This window comes from Cynara cardunculus, unplaced genomic scaffold (assembly GCF_001531365.2).
Source record: "Cynara cardunculus var. scolymus isolate 2C unplaced genomic scaffold, CcrdV1 Un_Scaffold_645, whole genome shotgun sequence".
Classification (NCBI taxonomy): Eukaryota; Viridiplantae; Streptophyta; class Magnoliopsida; order Asterales; family Asteraceae; genus Cynara; species Cynara cardunculus.
This window is the reverse complement of record NW_020200599.1, coordinates 25,608-41,795: the sequence shown is the minus strand read 5'-3', so window position 1 is coordinate 41,795 and position 16,188 is coordinate 25,608. Positions and strand designations below refer to the sequence as shown.

The window sequence follows — 16,188 nt, the reverse complement described above, 5'->3', positions numbered from 1 at the left end:
CGAAATTTACATCTAAATTATATAATCAAGATTCATTTAAACAAAAATATGTCATTAACGTATAACCTATTTAAGTAAAATACATAAATTGAGTGAGGTGAGAATCGATTTAATAAGGATCAAATGAGAGAAATGATCAATTAAAATTATTAGTTTGATAAATGTTGTTTATAAGAGTTTGGAGAACAATAAAAGACAAACAAGAGATTGGTATTGAAAAATACAAATAGTTTAAATAATCCTACCTCTTAATGAATTAGACATAAAAAAAACTGATAAATTAAAAAAAAGAAAAGAAATAATGGGGTGTTTGGGATTGCTTATTTGAAACAACTTATGCTTTTCTATAAAAACACTTATCAACTTATTATAAGTCAGAAGAATTTAACTTATTTAAAAACTCTTTATTACCGGTTTGACACCGGTATAAATTATTTATCTAAACTCTCAAAACTATTTATTATCAATACCACATTAAAATAAGTCAATAAATTATTTTTATAAAACAATCCCAAATACCCCTAAGTCAGTAAAACAATAACAAATGTTGTGAAAGTCAGAAATAATTAGACCATCCACACACATCTTTCAAAGCAATTGCAAAAAAGCAATTTGATGCCACATAGGATTTCACTTGCTATTTTTGCAATTGTGTTTGCAAGCCACGTGGACATCCATTAACATTGAATAACATTGAAATATAATATGTAGAACAATTAATTTTATAAATTAATAATGTTAATGTATTTTTAATTACATTAATTATATAATAAATTAAATTATTTTATATGTAATATTTTTAATTCAATAAATGTTGTGTTTTGATATGATTTAATAAATTAATGTTTCAAATTTAAAACAATAAATTATATAATTATATCATATATTAGTCGTTTTAATTAACATTTAATTAAAATAAAACATGTTATTAATTAAAATATGTANGTTTCAAATTTATAACAATAAATTATTATATTATTATATTATATCATATATTAATCATTTTAATTAACATTGAATTAAAATAAAACATGTTATTAATTAAAATATGTAATATTAGAATGTATATATAAATAATTTATAAAATAGTTAATAAATGTTGTAGTAGGGACCACTTTTGAAAGTGTAGGTGACGTGGCACAATTGAAAGTGTTGTAGGTGAATTGCAGATGTGTGAAAGATAATTACAAAAACTAATATGACACAATTAAAAATATAAATGAATTGCAGAGATGTGAATGGTCTTGTACCCATTTATTTGTGAAAATTGGCATGGAAGTGGTCTTGCTCGGGTGCTGGATACAGTGCGGTCGTGTCCACAGTCCATCCATCAAATAGATCCACCCACGCAATTTAAAACCTTTGTAGACCGTCCGATCAATGGACATCAAGAGATGAACGGCTACGAGTCAATCACCAAAGCTAGGGCTCAAACTCGAAGGGTGATCTGATACTGAGGGACATCTTCCTTCCCAAAACTCCTCTTATAAATCCACCCTCCCTCCCTTTTCTCCATCTTCTTGCCCAATTTGAAGCCCTTACTGTGTGTTTTTTAAGTGTCTGTACACACAGTACATGCAGGAGAATGGCGAAGCCTCGTAAGCAAAAGAATGAAGAACAGAAAGCTGATAATTCGGAAGCTGTGGTAAAACATCAGAAGCTATGTCTCTCAATCGATCTCGAGAAGCGGCGAATTTACGGGTTAGTATGTGTTTAAGTATATATGTTTTGCGCCTTAGTTATCTTGAATTGTTAGGTCACTCGGATTTGAGTCGAAGTGCTGAATTATCGTAGTACGAGTTGACAATTGCCAACTTCTTTGCTTTCTTTTGTTTTTCTATTGCAATGTAAGTTACCCTTGAATGCTCGCTGAACTTTGAATGAAAAAGATATGTTTGAGGATGGTTCCCATGAAAATTCTAAATACCCTGAGATTAGGGCTAGGTTGCTCAAGGAACATGGTGTTACTGCTCATTGCTCTTTATTGTTACTGCGCAATTTGTGCATGCCGTCAGTCAAGAGTAAATTTTTTACGGAAGTGGCCTTTGGCCTAAAGATATTAGAGGATCTCTACAATCCTTGTGGGTTCTTAGAGATATAGTAGTTTGTTAACCGCTTAAGAAAAAGCTAGAAGTTTAGTTACCCATAAAGTATCAGATTGTTTCTTGATCAGCAATCAGATGTACAATGCTTGAAAGAAGAATAACTGCTCTGAACACTACGATGTGTGGCAGAACTTGGTGTTAGAATGCTGGTATTGTTGTATTTGAGCTGGCTGATTATAAGTATATGCTAATTTCAAATTGTAAATAAAGGATTTCCTTTTTTTTTCTTCGTGATCATGGCATCTTGATTATCGTGCAATCTTTGAAATATGAAGGTACAACCATTAGCATATATTTTTAGTGAGAGCAGAGCTTGTTGCTGACGATGTGTAATGCTGTATTTGTGTTAGGTTATGACTCTGGTGCTTGCTTTGAATTTGTGTTAGGTTATGACTCTGGTGCTTACTTTGAATTTCCATAAAGAATCCCTTTTCTTTTGTAAATCTGGTGTACTGATTGTGAATAAAATGTACTATGTATGAGATAATAAGTTATGGCCCATAAAATATTTGTTGGTGGGAGCAAAAGTTGTTCCTAGATGTGTAATGCTGAAAGTAATTTCTGATTCTTGTGTTTGTGTTTGCTTAGTTATACCGAGCTTGAAGTTGTTGTTCCAGAGAATGGTATTGTGGGGTTACATGCTGATAATTTGATGATTGAGAGTGTAATGGTGGACGGAGGGCCGGCGAGGTTTGAAATATTCCCTCACTACCAGCAAATGGACAGTGATGACAGATGGTGTTCCGTTTCTTCAGCTAATTCTGCTGCCGATGCTGCGGGTTCAGTTTATGTTTCATGTCTTGAAAGAGAATTGGTGCCTAATTTATTAATTATGTGCTCTAGTGAAGTTGTCAAACCAGTACCCAAGCAGCCAGAACAGACAGGGCAAGAGAATGGGACACAAATATCCAGCGAATCCAAGCAGGTTACTGTAGTTACTGAAAGTACTTATGTTATGCAGAATGGGTTGCAAGCGAACTGTTTAAATGATGCTTGAGTTCTGTTTCCTAGAAAGTAACCTTGGGTTTTGTTTTTGTTTTCGCTTTTGCAGGTTTCTATAAATATGTAATTGGGCCTTTTATGTTACCACTGTTTCTTACATCTTCGTAATAAACAATATTTATACCTTAATGAACTGTGGTGATGTAACTTTATTTACTTGAAGTTCCGGTTTTCAAATATCCAATTTCTAGTAACAGCTAAAGCAGAAAGGCAGAAGAGTCTGAGAATTGCATACATGTGTATATAAAAAGACACATGCAAACACACACACACACACCATTATTATCTTTTTTTTTTTCTTAAATTGTCAATACCAGCTACATCAGAAAAACGAGTTTGATATTTTTACATCAACATTGATAGATTTATCATATATGATTTAAGGTTTCCTAAGACCTCAGAAAAAAAGTTGGTACAGGATGTAAATCTGGCACATACTGTTTCTTGACAATTTTCATCCTAGATTTTATTGCTGTCTTCCCACTTTAATCTTTTCTCATGTAGGTTATGTTGGGTGCAGAATGTAAAACTGATCCATATTGACTTCTGGGTGGAGAAGATAGAAACAGGAATACATATTGAAAAAGATGTTATGCACACCAATAACCAGATTAGACGTGCCCGCTGTTGGTTCCCTTGTATGGATGATAGTTCACAACGTTGCTGGTAAGAATAAATGTTATTTGACTTAATTTGTTTCTATATTGTTCTATTAAATTTATTTTGATGTGTAATAACACTTCAGCTTTGACTTGGAGTTCACGGTGGCCAACAATCTTGTTGCCGCTAGCACTGGAACCCTGATGTATCAGGTGAGAAATAAGCAGTTAACTGTGCTTCATTGCAAGATCTAACAAATGGCAACAAGATAGTTTTTTCTGTGACATGTTCATGTGGCATACTTCATTGAGTTTTAAATAAATAAACATCTTTCTAGATTCTTGTAACTGAAGGGAGTTCTTATGGCTTCATCATGTGGCTGGATGTAATTAACATGGACCGTAGTTGACCGATAATGGTGTTACCACATGTCCGTGAATTTCATTTTGGGGCACATGTTAAAATTTAAATAGAACTTATCACCTCTTCTATATGCGTATATGTTTTTGAGTTCTCATTTCCAAATTGCATGTGATGTTTGATTTGTCAACTATTGCCTAAAGTTGAGACTTTCTTGGTCCCTACCATATCAATTTAAGAAAAAGTGGGGCCTTGGGGGTACAAGTTGCATACGGTAGCCTGCCATTAACCAAACCAAATGTACCTAGTATATCCCACTCGGAAGTCGAGTTTAGGGAGGGTAGGATGTACGCAAACTTTTCCTCTATCCCTAGGTGAAGGCCCTTGCTTTGTGACTATGTTTTGCAAAAGATTTTTGAAGTTTTTGTTTGTAAAGCTTTGAAGATTTTTAAGAGCCCAGCTGGTGCTTTTTTATCTATTGAGCAAAGAGTCCCTTCTCAAGTAATCCTAGGGCACATCTATCCTACCTGTCAACTCTCTAGCCCACTTCCTCTCACTACCTACCTTCGTCCTCATTTGAAGAAGCTACTAGTCCCTAAAAATAAACCGGTATTGGAAGTCTTATATTAGTTTCTCCATCATGAAGAAGTGAAGTAGGTTCATGTCCTCGATGACAGTTATTCACGGATTTATTCCATCTGTTCAGTATTTGTGAATTGATACTTCTGTAGGGAGGCTAGTATTAGGACACGAGAGAAGGAAGTCTTAGCGCTCATTTTTTGGACAATCGACTATAAATCTATATAAGTTCTTAAAAGCATCCCTAATCCTTAGTAATTTAAGTTTTGTTAACAACAGTGGAGCTAGAAATGTATTGTACAAACCTTCATAAGTATAAATATATCTGCGTTCTGCCAAGAAGTGTTTAATATAGACATACTAAATAACATACAGAATGTGACTACTCCCTCCTTCACCCTCAAAGAAAAGAAAGAAAGAAAAGAAAGAAAGAAAAGAAAGAAAGAAAAGACAAAAAGGTATCGGTGACTCTGCGTATGGTGAAGCTGTCCCTGTTCCTTGAACCAACCTAGGAAGCATGTGAACAGGTGCATGTTTTTGATGCTCTACATATAGGGTGCTTGGGTTTGGCATTTTAAAAGATACCAAAATTTCAGCATGGCATATACATATTATGTGAACAAAATGGAAAAATAATCTAATAAAGGAAAACATTGAAGTATGTAAACTATACCAAAATAATACATCAACATATATAGTGTGATTTACTATAACAAACAGGAAGTTGTAGATACAAAGACTAGTCATCGTAAATCGATTATTAAAAAGGGCATAGCACATAGGCATAAAGAAAAACTAGTCATCATCATGACCAAATTAGTATAATGTCATCAATCATCATCACTACCCCCACCTATGTGAAAATATGGCTTCTGATATTGGTTCATCATATAAAAAGTCAAAGAAATAGAACGTAGGCATATTGGTAACCATTGGGTGGACGTCACATAAAGAAACCAATGCATACCAATTAGGTAGTGTCACGTTCACAGGTCATTACTTGAAGCACATGATTCATGCTATCAAGTGATTCCAACCACAATAAAATCTGAGAAACTACAATTGTGATTTTTACTCCCATTTCCATGAGCTTCTTTCTTTGGATGAAGATATTATCTCAATGATGCATTGTGATGTTTTATTCACTATAATCCTTTCCAGTGGACTGTGGACACCATTTTCTTCTTAAGCATCGTCAATCTTCATGAAGCTCCATTCTGTCTGCTATGCAACTACTGGATTGGCTCTCCTTATGCAAATTTTGTGCTTGTTTTTTTCTTTATGCAGGTTTTGAGCAATGATGATCCTCCACGTAAAACATACGTCTATAGAATAAGCGTACCCGTTGCAGCTCAATGGATATCTCTTGCTGTTGCTCCATTCGAAATCTTTCCTGATCGCCATAATAATCTTATAACACACATTTGTTTGCTAGCTAACTCATCAAAGCTTCAGAACACAGTGGGATTTCTCCATAGTGCGTACAGGTTAGCTTTTTGTTTCATGGCATTTTAAAATTTGCAATGTACACTCAGATTTTATTTTCTTCTTTTTCCGCTTCTCTTTTTGTGATTTCCTGTTTACTTCTGGAACAGCCATTATGAACATTACCTTTCCACCAAATTTCCATTTGGGTCATACACACAAGTTTTTATTGATCCAGAAATGGCAGTATCTTCGTTGAGCTTGGGTGCATCAATGAGTATCTTTAGTTCACAAATTCTTTTTGACGAGAAGATTATTGATCAGGTATGTTTTTAATGGTTGAACTAATAATCTAATCTATGCTTAAGTGACTTATGTTTTTCTTAGGTTTTCATTTATTATTATCTCATGCATTTTGATAGAGTATCCCTTTCCACGAGGTTAAACTTTGTGTGGAAATTTAAATGTATGTATGCTACTTCTGTCCGTGGAGATGTCTGCATCTTTCCTTGTGTGGACATTCTGACAAATTTGTGAACACGGAACATTGTGTGTGCTACTTCAAATTCACCATCTCCTTGAATACTGATGTGTATATATTATCATTCATCATATCTTCTGGCTACTTTGTGCTTTTCATAGTCATTCTTTGTGGGACAGATTCTTTAAAGGGGGAACCGTTTGGGGGGTGGGAATATAAAACCACACATGAAGAGACCACCAAGAGGATGTCAGTTACTGGATTCCGTGGGCAGAAGGTTTTCCAAGGGACCCTTGCTCCACTTCACTTCTTAAGACACCCTGTGGGATGAGTAGTTAAATATGAGTTCTACTTTTGAGTAATGCTATTTATCAAGGGTCCATTCAGGCAAGGGAATCCCATGCCTCATTAGGTACATTACCCCATTGTCACCTGCACTAGTGGCGATACTTGGATGTTGTGGGAAATTATTGTGGCAACTTGAACTCTCTATATCCTGTTCTTTTTTTCTTAGGCTGATTCCCTAGTGGACAAGAGTAACCATATATCAGAAAGAGAACACAATAGGAAGTCCTATAACAATTGTTAAAAAACAACTTATACAAAAGCTTAACTGTTGGTTCATAAGCAACATCTATATTGAGCTTCAAGTATAGTGTTATTTCTAGCTCATGTTGCGAGCATCACATAGGGGTACATCATTTGAGGAAAGAGAAAAGTGCACCCCACCTCTATGCTATGAGTACAATCCTGCAAGTACCATGATTGTCAAAGTCCAAAGCCCAAACATCTAAACAACAATGACAAAGTCTTTCATCCCAAACATGTCTTCTGGTGCCAACATTATGCCTCATTGATTGTAGGCTTGTAGCATGTCTTATCTCGGTCTCACAAAAGTTACTGTCTTGCCTTGTCTCAATTTTGACGTATTGTAATCCTATCATTATGGAAACAGTATATAGAGAGACTAGAAACTAAACTGAAGTCCTTTATTGCTGAAAGTGTAAAACTGATTACGAGTTCTCATTATCTAGAGTGAGGGAGACCTCATGCTTATTCATCTCTAAACTAATAGCTAACAGCAACTGTAACTAATTAGCTAGAAATAGAAATTACAAGTTCCCCCCTTGTACAGAAATTCTACACTGTTGGACGTGTGTACAAGCAGATGGCTAGGACTTGAGCCACTCAAATTAACACCTATAGTAATATGCAAAACATCTTTCCTTGTTGCATGCTTGTTCTTATGCTCTCTCGCATATTTCTAATAACAATTACATGCATTATTATGGTTTTCTTCTTCTCTAAGTGCTCACTTACTTCACTTCCCTTGACGCCTTATTACATGCCTCGTCTTGAATAATAAACACCATATTGGTCAATTCCCTATGAAGAATCTTCTCTGTCTTTTATCACCATATGCGGGGCTTTTGTCTATTCACTATGTTGATAGGGTTGCGGGTCAGTTCAAATGCTCTAATTAGTCCAAGTGTTATTTTTTGATTTAATTCAAGTTTATGTTGATTTTCTTTAATCATTGACGGAGCAGACGATAGATACAAGAATAAAACTTGCATATGGTCTTGCAAGGCAATGGTTTGGAGTGTATATCACTGCAGAGGCTGCAAATGATGGTAACCTACTATTCCTATGGCTCTCTAGAGTTAAATAAAGTAATGCAATACTGATCTAGCTTCCAATTTTTGTTGTCAGAGTGGTTATTGGACGGACTTGCTTGGTTCTTGACAGACTCGTTCATTAAGCAGTTTCTGGGAAACAATGAAGCACGCTATAGGCGTTACAAGGTATTGTTTCTTCTGTTTTGACATTCAGATGGTTAATGTCTCTTTTATCTGCTTGATGATTGTACATTGAAGCACACTGTCATAGAAGTATATTGCTGCTAGAAATTAAACTAAAGTTGAATATTGTATGTTTAGAATTGCCATGCTTCCATATTAAAAACTTCCCTGAAGTTGTTTTACCAACCGTGCTAGCAATTCTGCTTGGTGCTTACGTAATTAGGAGTACACAAGTTAGTTGAGTGTTGCAAAGCTCGTCTATATATACGTATGTTATATGATATTTCTTTCATTTCAGGCCTGTAATAGTGTTCCAAAAACCTTTAAGCATAGCTAGGCAATCAAGTAACCTTCTACTGTTCAATTATCTGAGTGGGGATTAATCGATGGATGATTATGCTGAAGCATAAATGGTTCATTTATATATGCAGGGTGATTTTTTTGGAATATGTAAGAACATGAGTTTGAAAATATGATACTTTATTAATCTGATATGTTTACCTTTTTAAATGTATAGTGTCATTGCATCATTGATGCAATTACTCTAAGAAGGATTCTGGAGATCCCCTTCAAGTAAGCTTAATTTAACCATTAGTTGGTAATCTAAGTGGCAAGGGACACATAACTCCTCGGCAGCCATTCATGCAACCATAACTAATCAAGGCGGTGGGGTCCACTTAATGCCTAGGGAGCCGCTTAAGTGATCCTAGGCGAGGCTTTTTAGAACACTATATGGTATTTAGAGGTCTACAATCATGTAGGATCTGATATTAGCTCTCTATTTTCATGAATTTCAATTTGTAGTTGAAACAAGTTAAAATGTTTTTCTATTTTTTAATCATTGACCATAGATTGGAGGTTTTGCTTCAAGGAAAGCAAGTCATGGAAAAATTGTTCCATAATCTACAAATATCACCAGAAATGGGAGGTGCTTCTTCAAGAAAACATACCAGGAATGAGATGTTTTTTTTTTCACGGTTTCCATTTTTCGTGATTATGAACAAAGTTTGAAGTCTTTGCCCCATGAAATTTACGTCCTAGAAGAGTTGTCTCATGCTCTATGGGGGATGTCCTCAAAATATAAATTGGAATAATTGTCCCCATGTCTTCCTTTTGTGCTGGGTGGAATCAATTTTGAGTTAATGCAGGGATGTAGGCCCTAGGATTTCACATTCAAGTGTGAAGCTAAGTTGCTAACTAGTTAGTGACTCATAAAAGACATTACTATTTTCTTGTGAAGTGCTTTAAACCCTAAGTAGGGGTTGTGGGCTTTGAGATATTTGGGAAGTGTGAAGCCAAGCTATCTGCTAGGTCAGTACTGATGAAAAAAATACCTAATTTTGAGCCATTTTCCCATAGGTTCCTTGAATCTACTTTTTGCGTTGCCAGGTTCATATACAGTGGCATGGATTTCGAGTTATTTGGAAATAAAGACATGTAACTATAAAAATCCTGCTCCAATTCTGATTAGTGATTAGCGGTTATTAAAAACTTAGTAGGATGCTAACTTCTTTCATACCAGTAAAATATATGTTAGTTGATGCTTGTCATTCGTTTGCTGAACATACGCTCTCCCTTGATACTTTTGTACAATATATGGGGATCTTTTAGTTACATTTTTTCTAGCATTCTTTCTATCTGTTATAATGCTTATCTATCCTTGAAGTGATTTATCACTAAGGGTTGTTTGGTATGTGGGATAGGATAAGACAGGACTAGACAAAAACTAATTGTACCACTTTTGGCGTGACATGTGGCTGAGATAGGAATGAGTGGGACAAAAATTCAATTTCTATGACCAAATGATGAAACTTTCTTCCTATGATATATATATATATACATACATATATATATATATATATGAATGTTTATAAATTATAAATATAATATAAAAATCATGTATATATATTTCATAAATATACTATGAATATTGGATGTTTATAAATATAATATAAAAATAATATATCGAGTACTTATAGCTAAACTTTTCTAAATATTTAGGTGATTTGTGGCATCAGGCATTTGTAAATGTGACGTAAAATCTGGTCAGTTTTATATTTTTTCGGATAGTCTAGCTTACCTAGCTTTTGACAGACAACTTGGCCGATGCTGTCTTAGTCATACCAAAGACCTAATAGACAACTAATTCAGTCCAATTCAGTCCAGTCCAGTCCAATACCTTATACGTACCAAACGCATCTTAAGGCTGCTAGGAGGACCTATTTGGAAGTATATGATTCAAGTAGGAGTCTAACCAAACAAGCAAAGTTTCTCCCTGTGAGTTTGATGGTTCTCCCACAAACTGATCGACATGTTTTTTATGGCCCAACTTTCCTCTTCATAAAATCATTATTCACTTGCAACAAATTGAGTTTCCAAAGTTCTTGTGTACCAGCATTGTGACCATTGACACTGAACCACCTATACTTGAATCATATTTCACCGAGTTCTTTCATTACAGTCGATATCCAGGATTCTAGCCTCTACCATACTATTCACCTATTGATTCACGTGCAAAAGCATCTTTGTAGAGGATTATGAACCCATGCAGACGTTCGAGTCTATCATGTATCATCAAAGTCCAGAATTAGCCATAGTGGTTTACTGGGGCTTTGACCCTGAGATCTAGAGCTTAAAATTAAACCTCCATATTCCTTTCCTTTGCGTATTTAGCCTCCTGTTAGACACCATAAAATAATCAATTTTTTCATCACATTAATGATTTAAGAATGTGTAGATCCCAGATCAAGTCATTAACATACAAACAATCAAGAACACAAGAATATGATTTGAATCAGTTGGTTGTCTATTGATGTCAATTCTCTCAATTACAGTGTGTGTGTTCTTTCTCTCTCTAAGCTCAATACGATGTCTAACAGGATTAACCAAACTAACTAACAAAGCAACCTATTTATACTCTAGATGCTAGGTGTGGCTTTAATTGAAATAGTTAGTTTTGTTTTTCTGCTTGCGTGTCTTGACTATTACCTATAAATAGGTTGGGTTATCCTCATTTGTAAAGATAATCCCAATTTCTCAGTTCTTCCAAAATTCTCTCTACATCGTTTTCTCCAATTTCTTGACAAACTCGCATTGAAGCGTTAGGGTTCCTTCCAATCGCTAATGACTAAACTCCTCAGTCGCTTTTTCTGGATCGTTTTCACTAATCATTTTTTTGTGGGCAATCGATTGAGTCAACTTGGAGTCCGATTCAAGGTGGAGCTTCTCGATTCTGAAATCAATGGTGTAAGTTGACGGATTCAGCAGTTAATTTGAGAAAAATGGCAACAATAGTCAAATCTCTAGAATTCATCAGTCGAAATTGATTCTTTCTACAATCAATTTCGTTGTTGAGTGTTCCATTGGAGGTATCGACTTGTGTCCAACAATCAAACTTGATGTTTTGATTTCTTGAATGGTCGTTTTTGGGGATCAATTTTTGGATTACTGATTTTGGATAGCCAATTTAGAAATTGCCGACTCAATTGAAGATTAGTCTGGATATTTGTTCTTGATTTCTCAGTACTGAATCTTGGACCATAGTTCTTTTCAAGATTTCAGAAAATGCCCCCACATATGATCAAGATAGACAAGTTTACAGGAAAGAACAACTTCAGCTTATGGAGAATTTAGATGATAGCTCTCCTAAAACAACGAGGCATCTGGATTCCTTTGGCTGGTGAAAGGCCCACAGATATGGCTGAATTTGAGTTTGCACAACAAGATGAGAAGGCTCACTCTACCATCTTGTTGTCTTTGGCAGATGAGGTGATTTATGAAGTTGCCGATGAGGAGACTGCTTCGTCTTTATGGCTGAAACTAGAGACTCTACATGACCATTTCCTTAACAAACAAGTTGTTAAAGCAAAGGTTATTCTCATAACGAATGAAGGTGGGAATGCCTTTGAAGGAACATCTTGACGAGTTAAACTCCATTCTTATGGATTTGAAGAATGTTGAAGTCCATATTGAGGATGAGGATGAGGATGAGGATGCGGATGCCGTCCTCATCTTATTGGTTTCGTTGCCCACTTCATATGAAAATTTTGTCAACTCGTTCATTGTTGGTAGAGACACAATTACTATGGAAGAAGTTCGTTCAAGTTTGCACTCACGAGAGTTGCACCATAAAGCTTCAGGAAGTAGTTTCGAAAGCTAATCGGTAGGCTTGTCGGTGGTAAATGGAGATAGAGACATAGGTAGAGATAAAGGCCGAGAGAAAGGAAAAGGGAAGTGGAAAAGTAGAGGCCGATCAAGATCGAAGACTAGAGGTCCAAGTGGAAACCCAAGGGATGGCTGCCACAATTGTAAAGAACCGGGTCATTGGAAAAATGAGTGTCCAAAACTAAAGACAAAAGGATCCGCTGCTGTAGCAAAAGATGATTCGGGTTCGGAGGCTGATTTGGTGCTCTGGTGGTTGATTGCAAAAGTCAGTCAGAGGTATGGATTCTTGATTCCGCATGTTATTTCACATGACACCATATAAGGATTGGCTCAACACTTATGATAAGATTGCACCGGAAGTGTCTTGATGGGAAATGACATGTCGTGCAATGTTGTTGGAATCGGATCGATGAGCATTAAATTGCATAATGGGACATTGAGAACTCTAACAGATGTTCGTTATGTATCCGGGTTGAAGAAAACTTAATATCTTTGGGAGTGTTCAACTGAAAAGGCTTCAAGTACACCGGTGGGGGTTGAGTAATTCGGGTCACTAAGGGTGCATTAGTAGTGATGAAAGGAGTCAAGAGAGGTACCTTGTATGTGCTTGAAGGTAGCACGATTGTTGGATCAGCAGCACCAACTCTTAATCCTGTAGAGAATGAGTCAGATTTAACACGTTTGTGGCACATGAGGCTAGGATATGTTAGTGAGAAAGGCATGGTAATTCTCAGCAAGAAAGGACTTCTTGGAGGTCATAGAGTTGTTGAATTGGACTTCTGTGAGCATTGCATCTTTGGAAACCAAAGGAGAGTGAGTTTTTCAAAAAAGCTGTCCATCCAACCAAGTCGATTTTAGATTACTTTCATGCTGATTGTTGGGGTCCCTCTCAAGTTCCTTCACTTGGTGGTGGTCTTTACTTCCTCTCAATTATTGATGACTACTCTAGGATGACTAAGGTATTCGTCATGAAGCATAAGATTGAGTCATTTGAGAAGTTTAAAGATTGGAAAGTTCTCATTGAAAATCAAGTTGGGAAGAAGATAAAGTGACTGCGAATGGACAACGGATTGGAGTTCTTTTCAAGTGAGTTTGATCGGTTTTGTAAAGATGAAGGAATTGCAAGGCACATAACGGTTAGGAGCTGAAAGTGTGAGATACAAGTCCTGTTTTGTGTATAGCCAAGAGCAAGGGGTTGATTATAATGAAATTTTCTCGGCGGTGGTGCGTCATACATCCATTCGGGTGTTGTTGGCACTAGTAGCACAAGCAAATTTGGAGTTGGAACAATTAGACGTCAAAATGGCTTTCTTACATGGTGAGCTTGAAGAGGAAATATATATGACTATTTGAGTCAACCAGAGGGTATTGTAGCTCAAGGTAAAGAAAACTATGTTTGTAAGCTCAAGAAATCACTTTATAAGTTAAAGCAATCTCCAAGACAGTGGTATAAACGTTTTGACAGCTTTATGATGAGTCATGGCTTTACTACAAGCCCTTATGATTGCTGTACATATCATAAGAAAGATGCTGATGGGTCACATGTGTATCTGCTACTGTATATGGACGATATGTTAGTAGCGGCTCGTGATATGGCTGAAATTAAGAAGTTAAAAAGACTCCCTAATTCTGAGTTTGACATGAAAGATTTGGGGGCAGCTCAAAAGTTTCTTGGTATGGAGATTATCCGAGATAGATTTAGACGTAAACTTTTCTTGTCCCAGAAAAGTTACATTTTGAAGATACTTTCTCGATTTGGTATGGCTTCTGCAAAGCCTGTGAGCACACCTTCATCGGCAAATTTCAGATTATCAATGGCGTTGGCACCTCAAACAGAGGCTGAGGTGGAGTATATGAGCAAAGTTCCTTATTCTAATGCTGTAGGAAGTCTTATGTATGTCATGGTCTGCACTAGACCTGACATAGCTCATGCTGTTAGTGTTGTTTCGCGCTACATGGCTTATCCGAGGAAAGAACATTTGGTTGCCGTGAAATGTATTTTTCGTTACCTCAAAGGCAAAACTGATGTAGGTCTCATTTATGGAGGAGGAGATTGTATTGTGGCTGGATTTTCAGATTCTGAATACGCAGTTGACCTTGACACACGGAGGTCATTAACGGGATATGTGTTCACTGTTGGAGATGCATTAATGAGCTGGAAAGTGACGTTACAGCCGTCTGTTGCTTTGTCTACAACAGAGGCTGAATATATGGCTTATATGGAGGCTGCAAAAGAAGGGATTTGGCTGAAAGGTTTGCTTGGAGATCTTGGGTTTCATCAAGATCAGACTGCTCTTTGTCTTGCAAAAGACGAGGTGTGTCATGAGAGAACAAAACATGTAGATGTTCGTTATCACTTTATACATTCGGAAAGGAGAATTAAAGTGAAGAAAGTGAAGACTGATGACAATCTAGCTGATGCACTGACGAAACCCGTTTCTTTGAACAAGTTTAGACATTGTTTAGATCTCCTTAATTGAAATAGTTAGTTTCGTTTTTCTGCTTGCGTCTCTTGACTATTACCTATAAATAGGTTGGGTTATCCTCATTTATAAAGATAATCCCAATTTCGTAAATAAGATTTCTTCAATTTCTCAGTTCTTCCAAAATTTTCTCTACATTGTTTGCTCTAATTTTTTGACACTAGAGATTACACAAACAACCTCTAAACAACTATTACAAAGACTAACTGAAAATACAGTAAAACAGTTACAACATAGGGACTTGAATACAATATTAATTCCAACAATCTCCCCCTTTGGATTCAAGTTCAAAAACAATATTCTTCAAATATTCAGATCTTCAGCTTTAGCATTAATCTTCAGAAATAATCTTTAGAACAAATTCATTCAGATATCTTCCAGAAGCTTTGACTTTGACTTTTAAACACTTGAAAATTTTAAAATACCCGACTTTATTTCATATTCAGACAATCAGCTCTACTTCCATCAAATTTGAATTTTATTAGATTTTAAACAATCTCCCCCTATACTTGATAGCATCTCCTTTGAACTTCCTTTGCTGCTTTTGAACAATCTCCCCCTGTAGAGTCACTTTAGCACCACACTTTTGAATTTTCTCTGCAACTTTGGATAATCTCCCCCTATCCTTTGTAACATCACTTTAGCACAACACATTTGAACAATCTCCCCCAATAATTTTGATAACACCACATTTGAAATATTCTTTGAATCAATCTCCTTTTTGTATCTTCTTGAATTATCTCCCTTAAGCATTTTTCACTTTCCTCTTATATCTCTTTTTCGAATCTTTCAATCTCATCATCTTCTTCCCTTTATTCACATCATCTCAGTCATCTGTTAATCTTCGCCTTGCATCTCAGCTTTATATCTCATCTCATCTCATCTGTTAATCTCCCATTCATTTTTTTAATCCCCCTTGTGATGTTAATGAGGAACATGAACATCATACCAACAAGGCGAATGAATGTGTTAAGGTGAAGTTCATGCCGTCAACTCATAGAAGTATAAGGAAATCTTTTCAAATTCATTTATGTATTCCTTTAATGAATAAATTCATTTCAGAACATAATTTGGAAATCCCGAGTCAACTTATGAAACTGTTTTCAATCTTTTGTTCAAAGATTGACCTGTGAATATAACAGATATATTTTGTACAACTGATGCACTTTAAATATTAGACTTTTTGA

The 16,188-nt window shown here is 35.8% G+C and overlaps 1 protein-coding gene across 5 annotated transcripts in view; it reads left to right on the top strand.

The window, feature by feature from the left end:
• Positions 1 to 1,489: 1,489 nt before the first annotated feature.
• LOC112501861 (transcription initiation factor TFIID subunit 2) overlaps positions 1,490 to 16,188 on the top strand; it is a 31,973-nt gene continuing 17,274 nt past the window's right edge. For 2 of the 5 annotated variants that reach the window (XM_025105596.1, XM_025105595.1), the window contains exons 1-9: positions 1,490 to 1,701; positions 2,694 to 3,030; positions 3,157 to 3,170; positions 3,612 to 3,773; positions 3,853 to 3,919; positions 5,934 to 6,133; positions 6,242 to 6,395; positions 8,102 to 8,186; positions 8,266 to 8,357. In XM_025105596.1, the coding sequence (XP_024961364.1) occupies positions 1,586 to 1,701; positions 2,694 to 3,030; positions 3,157 to 3,170; positions 3,612 to 3,773; positions 3,853 to 3,919; positions 5,934 to 6,133; positions 6,242 to 6,395; positions 8,102 to 8,186; positions 8,266 to 8,357 (1,227 nt within the window). In that variant the 5' untranslated portion in view covers positions 1,490 to 1,585. The remainder of the gene's footprint in view (positions 1,702 to 2,693; positions 3,031 to 3,156; positions 3,171 to 3,611; positions 3,774 to 3,852; positions 3,920 to 5,933; positions 6,134 to 6,241; positions 6,396 to 8,101; positions 8,187 to 8,265; positions 8,358 to 16,188) is intronic. The other 3 variants (XM_025105597.1, XM_025105598.1, XM_025105599.1) reach the window with 2 other exon arrangements.